The following is a 16210-nucleotide window of genomic DNA, read 5'->3' on the forward strand; positions in this document are numbered from 1 at the left end:
GGCAGATTGGAGGTGGGCGAGGTGAGAAGCAGGACCGCAGAGAAGGGGCGCAGGGAGGCAATGCAGGAGAGAGACGGCAGGACGGCGGGGTAAAGAGAAAGTCTCAGAGAGCGCCGCTGGCTCCAGCTGTCAGGCAGTGGGAGGGGAAATCGCTGTGGGACGGGAGGGGGGGCGTTCTTAGGAAGTTATTTAAGAACCAACTTTCTGGTCGGTCCTGTGTCCTTTTGAGGAAGTACCCCGGAGACGCCCAGAGCCGGCCCGCGCTGGGGCACCTCGGAGGGAGCGCAGGTAGGCCGCCCGCCGCCGCCCCTCCTGCCGGCATCCCGCCCGCAGCCCTGCACGCGGGGGTCCCGGGCCGCCGCCGCCTCGGTCCGCTCCCGCCCCTGGGTCTCCGGGCCAATGCTCGGGTGGTGCTCGGAGAGCAGCGGCCGGGACGGAGGCAGCCCGGCTCCTCCTCTTGGTTCTTCACCCCTAACTGCATCCACTCAGCCCCGCCGGCTTCTGAGCTGGGGCTTCCCTCGGGTACCCGTCCTGGGAAGCTTCCCTAAAAGCGCTGCTGGCTGACCCCTAAGCGGCCCCTAAACGGCAGCTGGGGTCTCCCCCTCAACAGACAGGGGAGCAGATGAAGGAAAGAGGACGCAAAGGGCGGGGAGGCGGAGGGGGCGGGGAGGGTGGAGGAGACCCAGGTAAGAACAGCTTCCTGCTGCAACTGGGGTCCACGGCTTAGCTCTCTGTCTCCGGAAGCCCCTCCCGGGCGGCAGGCAGAGCCGACCTTGAGCACCTCCCCCGCCCCCCGGACCTGGCAAGGAGGCAGGGCCTGTGCCCGCCTGCACCCACCCAGCCCGGCCTGCACTGGCCTCTCTCTCTCACCTGGCAGGCACTTGGGGGTCCCCAGCCTCCAGTCCTCCCTCCCCAGGAACTACTGCTCAGCACCCCTCTCCTGGAGCCCCCACCCCACCCCCGCCCGCACCGGCCCATAGCCACCTTGCAGCCCCCTCGGCTGCTCCCCACCAGAGGACGCCTCTGTCCTGCCTGGTCTGTTAATTCTTCTCTCCCCCACCGCATAACCCACAAGATACTGTAAATAGGACTGCAGGTATTTACGGCCCCTCCGCTCAGACTTGGCACTTCCAAACACTGCTGTCTCCTTCCAAAGCCCAGCGCCCGGGGAAGGGGCTCGGGGCCTCCAGCGCCGCAGTCTTTGCTCAGCTAGCCCCTGGGCAGCTTACCCCCAACAACGGCCCTCCCCTCCCCTCCCACCTTCTCACACCCTTCCCTGGAGCCTCCATAAGGCTGCGCTTCATCTTCAGAGGGTGTGCCTGGCTTTTGGAAACAGCCAGAGAACCCGGAGTCCTGACTGGGTAACCCAAAAGCTGGAGACAAAGTCTCCCTTCATTTGGCCCCTCGGTCAACAAGTGCCAACTGGACCCCGACGGGGAGGTGTGGCGTTTAAACTGGTCGTTTGTCTGCCCAGACTCGGAAGGAAGGGGAAGCAGGCTTTGGGCAAGGGCAGTGTAGCCCCGTGGAGGGAGTCCTTTTAAAACGGGCTATTTATAGCACTCTCTAATATCTCAGGCGCCTCCGGGTTACCTGCCCAAACTCTCGTCTCCCTAGTCCTGCTCCCTGGGGTCCCGGCTCCAAGGCAGTGACCACCACGTTCGCACTCCCTCCCGGCTTCACTGCTGCACCATGTCAGGCTCGAGTGTAAGCATCCCTAGACTGGAAGCTTTGAGGGCAAGCATCCTTCTCTATGGTTCTCTGCGCATCCCAACTGGCCAAACCGCAGCCTGGCACAGAGGGGACTCTCGATAAATACTGGCTGCATTAACTTGCAGGCATGAATGTTTGAAAGAATGCCACTTATCTGGCGTGAGTGTATGAGTTTATTCTTCCAGTGAGGACACCTCACCAGTCTACAGAAAATGGGCAGAGGTACCTGCATAAATGTTTCTTCCAAGAGATACCCTTTGGGGGAATGAGAAAAAGACCCCGCTCTCCAAAATCTTTTACAGCTTTCATTGCTCCAAATAAGCCCTCTTTCTTCTGCTTTCCGTGTTTTCACAAACACGAAATACCCCCCGAGATCCCTGGGGAGCTGTTCTCTGTCATTAGACTGATCCTTCCTGCCACATCTCAGGGTTTATTTATGCGAAACTCAAAATGAGTTGCTCAAGAGCCGTCACGGACAGATACATCTGTTTCTCCCCTTTTGAATCCTTGTCGCAAAAGTAACTGGCTTCACGTTCCTGTCTGTGTCTCCATTGCTCCCCCCAAGGAACCTGTGAGGCTGAGGATGTCGGAGTCCTCCGAGACCGCTTTCGGAGGCAGGAGAGCCATCCCTCGAAACACCTCCAATGCAGCAGAGAACGACCCCCCCACTGTGGAGCTGCAGGGCCTGGTGCCCCGGGGCTTCAACCCACAAGGTATGGGCCCCTCCCTCAGCCCCCAGAGTGCTGGGTCAGCCCCCTCCGTCTCCACCGAGCTCCCACCAAAGCTGGCCCCCTGCCAGTCTCTTGTTTAAAGAAGGGCCTCCAAAACCCTCTCTTAGTGGTAAAAGCACCAAAGATCAGGATTTGCATCCCAGTTCTGCTACTTCATCACTTTGTGATGTCAAGAGCTTCCCTGGTGGCTCAGTGGTAATGAATCCACCTGCTAATGCAAGGGAGGAGGGTTCGATCCCTGGGTCGGGAAGATCCCCTGGGGAAGGAAATGGCAACCCACTGCAGTATTCTTGCCTGGAGAATCCCATGGACAAAGGAGCCTGGCGGGCTACAGTCCATGGGGTCGCAAAAGAGCCAGTCATGACGAAGTGACTAAACCACCAGAACAGTGATGCCAAGGAGGTCACCTCTTCGAAGCAAGGCCATTAGCGGAGGCCTCTTGCTGCCCTACTGGTCTGTTTCGAAGAATGTTCTCTCTCTGGAAGTTTCCACTTCTGAAACCCCGTGGCCGTTTCGATTGTTTGGCTCCCACCTCCTTCCTACCCTGGGCCGTGTGTCCACTGCTGTGCTGGAGAGAGAGGCTGGGGTCTGCTGTAACAGGGACAGGGGCCCCGGGCACAGGTGCTCTCACCTCTACCCGTCCAGAGGGATCTGCTCTGGGAACAGTCAGCCGTGCTGATCCCCTCCCAGCCCTGGCTGCTGTCAGGGGGCCTGAGCGCCAGCGGTGGCTTGGTGACACAGACACCATTCCCTTGGGAACGGCAGGGACACTCAGACTCATGTCCCTGAGCAGAAACCTGCAGGGAACACCCAGGGACCCAAACCCGATTCTGCTCCTGCGGGGCTCTGTGTTGGTTTCCCCGGGGAGTGAACACCCCCTTCTAGGGGAGGTGTTCACGATCACCCTGTGGGGTGTGGTTAACCTGCTCAGCCCGAAAGAGACCAGAGCTTGAAAGAGAATGGCAAGGACAATGCTGGTTATGAGCAAACCCAGCAAGTTGGAGAACAGCTGGGCATGATGGCAGGTTCGATTGTGTTAGTATCATGTCCAGATGACGTGATATCTAATTGTGAAGACGGAGAGAAACCCCAGGACCACCCGTGGGGCTCCATCCAGACTGGGAGCTTGGGCTCACAGAACTGAAGGGCATCTTCGGCTGAGTCCAGGGGCCGAGACACGGTGTTAACGTGGAGTTTTGAGCCCTGTCTCCCTTCCAGGTTCTGCACACTGTACCGTTAGAGCCACAGAACTGAGTTTAAAAGGACTTGCTAATCAGCTCGTCTGAATCGCCGTGTTATAGGTTGGGAGATTGAGACCAAAGCAAGCACTTGATGTACACATCTTCACTGCTTAGTCTAGGAGCCTTCCTTCCTTCTTTCTTCTTTTTAAAAGCAGATACAATTGGAAAGCGTGCAGATGTTAAATTACCAACCAAGGTACCTTGGTATAACCAAACAAGTTATCTTGTTTCAGTTTTCTAGCAAAATTCCCCTCCTGCAGAGAAGACTCTGGGACCCAGGAGAGGGGGGCAAGGTGCTAAGAAGTGGGCTGGGGGAGCAGAAAGTGAAAGGGGTACAGAAGAAGCAGGAGATGCCACAGAGGCAGTGAGGTGTCACAAAGTGTCCCCTGGTCCATGACTCAGAAGACCCAGGGTCCTGTCCAACATCTTCCACTTGCTCACTTTTGGGCCATGGGGGCACGTCGTGAAAATGACCAGAACCTCAGTTTTCCCATCAGCAAAATGGAGCAATATCCACTTCACAGTCATCGTGAGGCTCAATGACCAGTGGCTGTGAGAATCTTGATTAATATGTGCTCACTGATTCAGACGATATAGATTATCACACCTCTGCAAAGTCTGGAACCCACACATGGGAACCTTGATCTAAGGCTAATGTGTGTAGCCTGCAACCCTCAGATGTCAAAAATGCAACAAAATGTTGCCAATAAGAAAATTGCCAGAGAACTTGAGTGGTTAGTTCAATTTTTAAAAAATCTAGAAATACTAATTTTTTGGTTGCTTATTTTTGGAGGCAGGGGTGGGGAGTTATTTTGAACTGACTTATTTGGAAATATCAGTCATTATTTGCTTGGCAGTCAGATGTGTCCACAGCCCGAGTGACATTCTGGGATACTTATGACAGGCCCTGGTATGGAGTGGGGGTGTGTCCAGTGAACAGTCAGTCCCTTGAGAACTGAATGACTCATCAGTCCTAGAGTCATTGTAACCTTATTAATAACAGGTTTCTGATTTCATAAACATGTATCCATTTAGTAGTTCTACAGATGAGCTAAGTGCTGCATGCACCGAGGAAGGACCTGTGAGCCCAGAAGGCATAGAAGTAAGTCCCAGATGAGTAGAACAGAAAAAAAAAAAAAAAAAAAATATATATATATATATCATCTGATCAAGGAGGGCCAGTTCCCAATATCCTTTATATTTCAAAAGTCTGTTTAATTGTACTAAAAGTGGGTTTTCTGGGACTAAATATGTCTTCTTTACCCCAAGTCCCTGCTAAGACCTGGTCACGTGGGTTTAAGTGCCAGCTTCTTGTAGGTTTCTCGGCCGCCAGTGGAGGACTTGTATCATCTCGATCCCATCTGAAGATGACTGCTTCCAGGACTGTTGTTGTTCAGGCACTCAGTCGTGTCTGACTCTTTGTGACCCCATGGACTGCAGCACGCCCGGCTTCTCTGTCCTTCGCTATCTCCCGGAGTTTGCTCAAACTCATGTGCATTGAATCAGTGATGCCATCCAACCGTCTCATCCTCTGCTGACCCCTTCTCCTCCTGCCCTCAATCTTTCCCAGCATCAGGGTCTGCTTCCAGGATAACAAAGTCCTAAGCCACAGTCTCTTCATTGGCTTCATGGTAGTTTTCCAGGGTGTCCCTTTAGCAAGCTGCTCTTGTGAGATGGACTGGGAAGGGCGGAGAGGCAAGAGGAGGAAGAGGGGGGAAAATGCCAGATTTTCCCCTTTGCATAGTCTTGTGGCGGCGGATGTAGACAATGTGTGTTGAGTGTATGTAATACCTTTGCTCGGGATTCCCAGGTAGCTCAGCAGTAAAGAATCCATCTGCCAGTGCAGAAGATGCGAGTTCCGTCCCTGGGTCGGGAAGATCCCTGGAGAAGGAAATGACAACCCACTCCAGTATTCTTGCCTGGGAAGTCCCCTGAAAAGAGGAGCCCGGTGGGCTACAGTCCATGGGGCTGCAAAAACAGTCGGGCACGACCAAGTGACTCAACAACAACGCTTTTAATGCAGGGCTTCAGTGCACATTTGGTTAAGAATGATTTTTGCCTGTATTTCAAAATGTACAAACAAACATAAGGATCCTCCCATATGGCAGCACGGGCTGTAAGAAACATTGAGATGTTTGAGCTGACGGTGGAGCCCAGGCCGTGGTGGTGTTTGATGTTCTCCTGTATTTTTAGGGACCCTTCGTGGCTCCCCTTTGAACTCAACTGTAGCTGAGAGAAATATCTGGAAATCCCCTCAGCTTGTTTGGATTTGCATCTCTTTCTAATAGGCTGTGCTGCGCGCTCATTTGGTGTTTTTGAAAATCGCTCCACAGCCTTCCCGGTCTCAAAGGTTATTTCAGCAGGAGATGTAATGTTCCGGAAGATAAGCTTGTATTCTTGCTCTGGTTCGACTCTCTGTTGGCAACAATAGGGATCATTTGCAGCCGTAATTATAATTCTCATTTGACAGGTCTAACGCAATTTGAATTCAAACTGGAAAGCAAGCTCAATCTATAAGAAAAAGAAAATCAAATGCAGGCAGGATCTAGTATTTTCAGGCTCACGGGGTCTGTGCCTTTCTGATCACCTCCCCGCTCCCTGCCCCTCCCTCCACGTCAGAACTAAATCAACTAATTGACTAGTAGGTCGTCTCTCCTTTGTGCAGAGGAAACCTCTCTGGGTTCAAGATTACTGAAAGAATAAAAAAGACCTTCAGTGTACGATTAAGAGATGATGCTGTGGAGAACCAGTTCACACTTAACCTCTTGATTTGTGGGATAATGTTCAGTTATTGTGTCAGGAACTATGCCAAGATCTCTCTGGGGACACACAAATGAACAAGTCAACCCCTGGCCTCAAGCAACTGTCCATCTAGTGGTTGGAACAAATAAGTGAGAGGAGTGACCAGTGGTGTCAGTGGACTGGGGAAGAGGTTGAGGAGCGCTTCCTGATGGAAGGACGCCTGAGTTAGGGCATAGAAGATGAGTAAGAGTGTTCCAGGCAGACGAGTGTGTGGAAGGGCATTTCTCGCAGAGGGAACGGTGTATGTTAAGTAGTGAGGACCAGAGAGGGAAGAGGCGCCTGGAAAAGGTAAGCCGAAATCGCATTCTAACAGGCTTTGAAGACCTTACCTTTCCTTCTCCGGACACAGGACACTTGTCAAGGATTCTAATTAGCAAGTGACATGATCAGAATTATGTTTATTTAAAAAATGCTAATGTTGAGAAAATGGGGAGAAGGAGGCACATTTGGGGGCTGTTGAGATACTTCAGGCCAGAAGAGAAACAGACCAGAGGGGTTTTAGTTCCTGGAGAGAGCATTAGACTCAGTTTTCTCATTCTAGCTTTTGCTGAGCATTTCTTACACATTCAGGATACAGGGCATTTTTCTTCTTTTTTCTTTTTTTCTTGGCCATGCCACACGGCATGTGAGATCTTAGTTCCCCAACCAGGGATTGAACCCATGTCCCCTACATTGGAAGCACGCAGTCTTAACCACTGGGAAAGTCCCTCAGAGTACAGGACATTTTAATATTAATAGCCACAGTTAAAAAACAATAAGCTGTTTAAGAAAATGTTGTTAATGATTCTAATGAATGATGGTTTAAAATTCTGGGTATTCAAAAGGAATATGAGAAAGGAAACTTTATCCTGTTGTTTTCACAATAAAGAGACCTAGCTCCCCATAGACAGTATTTATACCTATCGTTTGGTAATAATATTATCAGAGATTGCATGGAGAACTCAGTTCACTAGGGAATTCCTAGAATATGAACCTAAACACGTAACTTATTTAAGGGTTCCATCTGTGACAGGTATAATCATTCTCTGAAGAATATTTTTACAAACTAAGGAGAAAATAATCTACTTTTAATCCAATTTTTTCCTATTAGGAGAAGGGTAGGAGGACAGGGAGGCAGCTGGCTCATGAGGAGAGACTTTTTTTTTAGCGGTCCATTTTCTGATGTTTTGGAATTAGGCTAAATTGTGTTAGGTAGACTTTTTGAAAGCTGTCACTTTGAAAGAGAAAGCTGCCAAGTTTCCAGCTACAATATCTCTCTAAAAGACAAAAAAAAAAAAGAACGTGGCTTAGCAATGAGTTGCTCCATTCTGCCAGTAAGTGGGCTTGGCCAGGGAGAAGCAAATTCATTTCCTGTTTGTGGCAAATGGAGCCTAGGTGATGAGAAGTTTCCTTCAATCTAAACGGTGTCTTGTTAAGCCAGTAAACAAAGGAAGAATCAATATGCCAGCTTAATAAGTGTTTACGGAGGCCCTGCTATGTGCGAAGGAGCAATACCAAGCAAAAGGTTCAAGAAAAATGTACCACTTTCTTGATATCTTATGACAACCTGTGCTCATATCTGCAGACAACCATCTGCAGAGTCCTTGCAATTATGAGGTATTAAAAGAAAAAAATACTTGATTGATCTGGGAGTGATGAGCTGTGAGCAGTAAAGGAAAAGGGGTTCATTCAGTGGTGGTGGGGACCTCATCTCCTTCTCCAAGACTTGGGGTAACTCTTAGTAAATCTATAAATTGTTGTAGTTCAGTTGCTAAGTCATGTCCAACTCTTTGCAACCCATGGACTGCAGCACGCCAGGCTTCCCTGTCCTTCACTATCTCCTGGAGTTTGTTCAAACTCATGTCCTGAGTCGGTGATGCCATCCAACCATCTTATTCTCTGTCATCTCCTTCTCTTCCTGCCCTCAATCTTTCCCAGCATCAGGATCTTTTCCAATGAGTCAGCTCTTTGCATCAGGTGGCCAAAGGATTGGAGCTTCAAAATCAGTCCTTCCAATGAATATTCAGGACTGCTTTCCTTTAGGATTGACTGGTTGGATCTCCTTGCTGTCCAAGGGACTCTCATGAGTCTTTTCCAGCACCACAATTCAAAAGCATCAATTCTTTGATGCTCAACCTTCTTTATGGTCCAGCTCTCACATCCACACATGACTATTGGAAAAACCATAGCTTTGACTATAGGGACCTTTGTTGGCAAAGTGATGTCTCTGTCTTTTAATATGCTCTCTTGGTTGGTCATAGCTTTTCTTCCAAGGAGCAAGCAGCTTTTAATGTCACCATCCATGGTGATTTTTGAGCCCAAGAAACTAAAATCTGCCACTGATTAGGAGATTACATTGGCGAGAGAGCAACGTGTCTACCACTTCCTTCTTCTTCTAAACAAAACTCTCCTGCTCATTGCCCTTCTGCAGGTCATACCCATCTAACTGCAGTCTAGAAAATTATTTCTTTAAACTCTCAACTTTTCAGTGGAGCATTTAATCTTCCATATCTTAGTCATTTTATTTTTTAAATGGAAGATTTCTCTTAGTTTCAATGATTTTAGCATGAACTTTTAAGAGATTGTATAGGAAAATTTTACTTACCATCAACTTAATTTTTTCCCACTTAGGGTACCACTGTGATTCCCTATAATTTTTTTTTTCTTTCTGAAGGCATTGACTTAGAATGATATTGCAATAGACAAGATAAAGATCACTTAGAAAGAACAATATTTTTTAAAAACGACATGTTTTGAATTAAACATTGTCAAATACACAACAATGTAAGCTACATTATTTTAAAACAAACTCTTCATGTGTCTCAGCATATATTTAGTACATATGCTTGTTTTCACTATGAAAAAGATGTAAAACTATGATTGGTGGGGATGGGAGCTGAAGTTTTGTAGACGCAAAGGAGTTCGTTAGCACTTTTTTTTACCCTTTGTAATGAGTGGTCTAAGTGAGCTGTGAAGACAGGGCATTTTTATTCCAGTCTGAAACAAAACTGCTGGTCTGGAGGCTTCCTGTTTTAAAACCCGTGCATTATCTTTGGCAGTATTTATATACTATCCTGAATATTTTGAGAATGCAATTGTCTGATAAATAACATTTAAAACACTCATATGGTTAAGACTATGATAAATGGGATGCTCTATTTTAAAATGAGCAGCCAGCTCCTCGTTTCAGATTTTCAGGTTTTATTACATTAGTTTGAAGTGAAAAGTGGCATATTTGCTAGGAAATTTTAAAGTATTACCCCAGGCTCAGTAGGGCTTCCCCTGTGGCTCAGCTGTAAGAGAATCCGCCTGCAATGCGGGAGACCTGGGTTCGATCCCTGGGTTGGGAAGATCCCCTGGAGAAGGGAAAGGCTACCTACTCCAGTATTCTGGCCTGGAGAATTCCACGGACTCTATAGTCCATGGGGTTGCAAAGAGTTGGAGAGGACTGAGTGACTTCAGGTCTTCAGGCTCAGTAACAAGATGATTAAGACAAAGTCCGGTCCTTAAGGGGTTTACAGACCCCTAGATAAAATCACCTGTATTAGGATGATACTAAGTGGCTGATGATAATAGACATTTTTAAAAAGAAAAACATATTCTGAAAATCTGGACGAGAAAATGACTCCCTCCACCTGTAGAAATTCAAGAAAAGAAAGACAGGCCTATCTGCTGAGAAGCATTGTCTTATTGAATCTGCACACTGCCATCATTCTGCAGATGAGAAAACTGAGGCACAAGTTTCTGTAACTTGTCCAAAGTCACAAAGATAGTCAGTGTCAGAACTGAGATCTGGGTCCAGGCAGTCTGGTTCCAGAATCCATACTCTTATCCATTGTGCCATTCTACTTCTCCTAGCATACGAATAACAATATAATAATAATTTTGAGATTTTACATGTGCCACATACTGTGCTAAAGTGTTTTATATACTTTTTCTTTTTCATTTAACGCTTACACCAACCCTATGAGGCATTTCATTGCCTTTCTAAAAATAAGAAAACTGGACTCAGATTAAATAACTTCTCAGAGTTCTACAGTTAGTGATGTATCTCCCAAAACATATTCTGAAAAATCCTCCACACACACGAAAATACTTCTCACGGCCATTCAACTTTGGAAAGCAGTCTACCTGTAGGAGATTTGCAGTGCACAGCAGCATATGACAGTCCCTCATAAATTTTGCAAGAACCCTGATTGTGTGTGTGCATGCTCAGTCGTTTCAGACTTGTCTGACTCTTTATGACCCTATGGACGGTAGCCCGCCAGGCTCCTCTGTCCCTGGGATTCTCCACGCAAGAATACTGGAGTGGGTTCCCATGTCCTCTTCCAGGGGATCTTCCCAACCTAAGGATTGAACACATGTCTCCTGCTTTGGCAGGCAAATTGGTTACTACTAAGCCACCAGGGAAGCTCAGGAATCCTGATCAACTCTGGTTAAAGCAGCACTTCCCAAACGGATTTAACCCTGGCTATTCCTTCAATCCCCCATGTACATCCCATAGAACTAGAACTTCATGGCGCCACATAAGGATGGACTGACTTCAGTCAGACTCACTAGACGCTAACCAGGTTCACCAGATTGGGCTGTGGAACTGGAAAGCCAGGGTTTTCATTTGCAGTGAGAACGAGAGCCACTGAGAGCCTGATAGCAAAGAAGGACTTGCTTCTCTCTCTCTCGCTTTTCCACACAGGCAGACCTGCTTGGGAAATCACTCATTTTTAGGGGCAGGTCATCATGCAGGGAGGGGTGGCAAGAGCTGAGGCAGATCCCGGTGGTGCCCTGGGATCAGGTATAGCTTTACAGGCAGACTGGACTCTCCCCGCCTCACCTGGAAGGCCACCCCAACAGCCGGCCAGCTGACCTTTCTGCCACCAGCACCACCACCCTCCAATCTGTTTTCCTCTCTGTCACCAGGAGAGGCAGTTTCAGTTTGTCTCTGCACCCATCTAACCATATTCATTTGCTAGTTCAGGTTCTTCACTGGGTTCCCAGTGCAGTTAAGAGTCCAAACTCCCTGACAGGGACTTCAGGGCTTGCTGCCTTCTCTTCCATGGTGGTCACATTGCAACCCTCCAGTCAACCAATCGCTTCAGCTTTGTTTCAAAAAAACATTGATTGATTTTGACGGTGTGAGATCTCTGTTGCCGCAGGCGGGATCTAGTTCCCTGGACTAGGGATTTCACCTGGGGCCCCGCACTGGGAGCGTGGAGTCAGCCGCTGGACTATCTGGGACGTCCCCACCTTTCCACTTTCAAAGTGACCCATGCACTCTCTCCGCTCATCCTCCTTTCTCTCCCACCTCTCTTTCTACCTGGAAAACTTGCTTGGCTTTCAGACCCCTGTTCACACCTCAGTTCCTCTGGAAACTTCCTTAGTCCGCCCTAGTCTGGGTTCGGGGCTCCTGCCAGAAACCCTCCCCCACTCATCATTCATTTCATTTATCAGAGTGCTTTACTTTTTCACGACACTGTATCATAATTACCTGTTCACTTTTCCATATCTACCACTGTGCATTTGTATTTATTTAGCAGTGACCTAATGTATCTATATCCATGTCTTGAATGACAGCATAAAATTGCATACTTCCTGGAGGACAGGAAGTTAGGAAGGACATTAAATGTATTGAATATATGTGCCTGCATGCTAAGTCACTTCAGTTGTGCCTGACTCTTTGCTACCCACGGACTGCAGCCAGCCAGGCTCCTCTGCTCTGTCCATGGGACTCTCCCGGCAAGAGTACTGGAGTGGGTTGCGTCCCCTCCTCCAGGGGATCTTCCTGACCCAGGGAAGAACCTGCGTCTCTTATGTCACCTACACTGGCTGCCTTCTGGGTGGCTAAGATGGTAAAGAATTGAACATACACTTAGGGTCTAAAATTATCTTAAGAATTTGGAACAATTAACCTAATACAATAAGATAAAATTAAATTGAAACAAGTAAGGCCCTAAAATTAGGCTAAAAAGAAAAAAGAATTGCATTGATAGAAATGGTTAGATAACAACACGAGTAAGTGACTTACAGGGATCTGACTTATAGGGATCTGAGTTTTAATCCACTGCTGACAGAAGTGACATCAGAATGTCATTTTAAAAGTTTTGCTTCACCACATGCTTAATGTAAATCAACAATAAGCGTATCCAAAACACTAATGGTATTTTGGACTGAAATCACAGAAATTTATTTTGGAAGATGCAGTGGTCTCATTGGTTTTCACTGGAAAAATCATAACCAAAGATGTATTTAATTCTAGGAAAAACACTACAAGAGAGAATTTCATAAAATGGAGCATATATATTTCAGAGCAGGTAAAAGGTCTAGAAATAATTTCTTAAAGAACACTGACGGCTTAGAGAATGCTTTACTCAGAGGAACACTCACAGTCGTCTTTATATACAGAAACAGCGCCAGATGAAATGAATAGAACATATTCTATATTTATGCAGAAGTTAGAACCAGAATCTATGGTTAGAAAAATTATAGGGAAGCAGATGTCTGTTCATCTTATAAGGATTTTTCAAATAATTGGATTATATAAAAATGAACAGTTTGCTTTATCTGACAATGGGTTCCCTGTTCAGATGGAGACTAAAGGCTTAAGTATGAGGTTTTCATGGAGGTGTTTCATACAGCAGGTCTACCAGATGGCCTAGCAATACCTCTGCCCTCTGAGAGTCTGTGATGCTGTAATATCAGTATATTCCTTCCACTGGTGCTGATGAATGGAGAGCGGTTAAACTCTTCTTTGAGGAATTAGGTTTTAGACATTAAAAAAAAAAATAAAACATTATTAAAAGTCAAGATGTTAAGAAAGAGGGCCAAATGAGTTGATTCCTGAGGTCCTTCTCAAGCGGGACATTCATGATTCTTCAGCTTTCTGAAGCTAGTTTTACCCTGGGGATTGTGACCTTAATAAGACCAGAGAACTTAGGGGGCAGGCAGCTTGGAAGAGAGAGGTGTAGAAATAAACGTCTTCGGCCCACAGCCTCCTAAAGGAACGAAACTGCACTTCCGGGGACCAGGCACTCAGCAGGGCTCTGAGATGCTGCAAACGCAAAACTGCATCTTGGGCTCTCCGTGCACCTCAGTGTCACAGTCAGAACAGCTCGCTAAGGACCGCACCACGCAAAACACAAAGTAACCCCATCACACAAAGTAACCCCATCACAGCTCATAGTCAGCGAGCCACAAAGAAGCCTCTGGTCCCAGGCAGAATGTCAGACCCATTCTCCTGTGAGGACGTTGACTGTTTGTAGACCTTCTCAAGAAATTAGTGTTTTTGTTTTAAAGGTGAGAAAACTCAGCTTCTGGGAGGCAACCTCCCTGACCTAAGTAATGGTGAGAGCTGAGATCAAACTCAGGATTACCTGGACTTTGAATTAATTCCAGGTGTTTCCAGGACTCCTAGACTTCAGAACTATAGAGAATCTTAATGAACCCAATTTCTCTATTTTGCCTATGAGACAAAATGAGCTCGGAGGGGACCAGACATCCTGCTCAAGGCTCCTGTGTAAAAGCAAAAGAAGCCACTGAGTCTTACAGGGTGAAGCCCCAGCACTCCGTCTACACTGTGTGAGCACAAACCACAGCTGGCATGGTCAGGAAAAGAGAGGGAAGTCAGGATGCCAGGACTCCCTCCCCCACCCCTCGCCCAATTTTCTCTTCCCCGTGGCCCTTTAGAACCCCAAATGCATACACAGAGCTCTATTTTTAGATCCCATGGGCTATAGCCTGCCAGGCTCCTCTGTCCATGGAATTCTCCAGGCAAGAACCCTGGAGTGGGTATCCCTTCCCTTCTCCAGGGGAATCTTCCCAACCCAGGGATTGGACCCAGCTCTTCTGCTTTGCAGGCAGATTCTTTACCACTGAGCCACGAGGGACGCCCATCTTTAGACTAGATCTTCTAAACTGCACTGAAGATGGGTAACTAGAGTTACCGTCACATCAGTAATCGTTGCAGACAAATGGGGAAAAAACCTAAAGGAGATCTAACTTTCATCCAGTGTTATCATGTCTCAGATAAATATATAACTGACATTTACACTCCTGATTCCACACGTCAGAGGAAAAACCTGAAGATTTTGGCATCACACCAGGGTTTGCTTCCAGATTGGTCGGTTGGTAGCCAGGCAAATGCGAAGCTTGTTTCTGCCTGTTCAATGTGGAAACAATCCTACCTCCCTCACAGAAACACCGACACGCTTCCCCCACACCTGTTCATCTGATCCCCGCTTTCGAGGGACAAGAGCTCCTTTTAGAATTATGGAAGGGGAGGTTTACCCTTCCTGAATAAGAGGAGAATTTTGGATTAATGGTCTACTCTGTTCTTAGAACATCCCTTGGAAACTTTGTCAGATTTGATCCCTCCCCTTTTAAAGATAAAAAATTGAAACCTGTCATTCCCTGCCTTTTCCACTGTAGAGACGCTATAGTCACTGTGGGAAGCAGCTGACTGTTTGCACACCAGTGTGAGGCATGGACGTGAAGCTTTGACTCGAGTCCTGGTTTCTCTGTGTCTAGACCTGTATGCTGGGCATCGCCATCCCTGCCCTCTTACACCCGAAGTGGGATCTGAAGTGGGGTCAGAAGGGGAAAAGGCTTTTTAAAAATCTTCTTTGAATGCAAGGATGTCACAAGAGACCGATTCTGAAATCTACCCACCTCCTGTATAGAGTTTTATGTAATAAACCTATTACCTTGCATCTTCAGGAAAAATAATCTTGTTTTTCTGAGTGTGTGTTTAAACCAAAATTACTCAATGTTTTCCTTGATTGTTTTCTTTGTCTATAGACTACCTTAATGTTATGAATGTTCACCTGTTCAAGGAGAGGTGGGATAGCAACAAAGTGGACCACCACACCGACAAATACAGCAACAACCAGCTGATTGTACGTAGAGGACAGTCTTTCTACATTCAGATCGACTTCAATCGTCCCTATGACCCCAGAAGGGATTTCTTCAGGGTGGAGTATGTCATTGGTGAGTGCCTTGTGCAAGCTCTGCTCAAAACAGTCATGATACCATGGTTCATAATTGCAAAGTGGTGCAGGTGTATTTCCTGGAATCACACTTTAACAGTTGGAACTGGGTTTAATCACATACAGTCCCTGTACCACTCTATACTCTAAGGTGGGTCTGACACAATGCCAAACATCAATAAATCATTTGCCTAGTCAGGGGAAGATCTGGTATAGTAGAAGTGAGCCCAGTTGGCATAAAATGTTAATGTATGTAGAGAAAAGCACGCAGTGCTGATATATATGCAATTTAATAACCTGGGAAACAATTTGGCATATCTGTTCATGTTAAAAAGATGTATGTCCTTTGACCCCACAATTTCACCCTTAAAAATCTATGCCAGTGATATTTAAAATCTTCAAATCCACTTTTAAAAAGTGGGCATTATTTACTGCAGTGCTGTGTATGGTGACAAAAACATCCTAAGAGTGAGCAACTTTCCGCAGCAGAAGGGCTGGGAATACCGTGGCATAGTCACAAAATGCAGTGTGAATTCGACCTAAACCAGAAGACGTCAAGAGAGGTGGTGAGGAAACGAAATACAGAGGCGTGTATGCAAAGGCTATGTGTGTGTGTGTAAATGTGCGAGTGCACAGATCAGTAAAGCATTGTGAGTTCAAGGGAAAATTATGAAGCACACACATTGGTGTTGATGTGGGCTCCATGGTGGAAATACGGCCAGAATGAAGGCGAGTGAAGCAAAAGGGAAGGGAGCCAAGTAGGAAAAGG

General features: G+C 47.0%; 1 protein-coding gene across 1 annotated transcript in view; it reads left to right on the forward strand.

Moving 5' to 3' along the window:
* The first annotated feature begins 247 nt into the window (after positions 1–247).
* The window catches only part of F13A1 (coagulation factor XIII A chain), a 141985-nt gene continuing 126022 nt past the window's right edge, over positions 248–16210 (forward strand). Inside the window, exons 1-3 of the mRNA XM_068960457.1 lie at positions 248–288; positions 2276–2423; positions 15254–15442. Of these exons, the coding sequence (XP_068816558.1) occupies positions 2294–2423; positions 15254–15442 (319 nt within the window). The 5' untranslated portion in view covers positions 248–288; positions 2276–2293. The remainder of the gene's footprint in view (positions 289–2275; positions 2424–15253; positions 15443–16210) is intronic.

This window comes from Capricornis sumatraensis, chromosome 22 (genome assembly GCF_032405125.1).
Source record: "Capricornis sumatraensis isolate serow.1 chromosome 22, serow.2, whole genome shotgun sequence".
In the NCBI taxonomy this organism is placed as follows: Eukaryota; Metazoa; Chordata; class Mammalia; order Artiodactyla; family Bovidae; genus Capricornis; species Capricornis sumatraensis.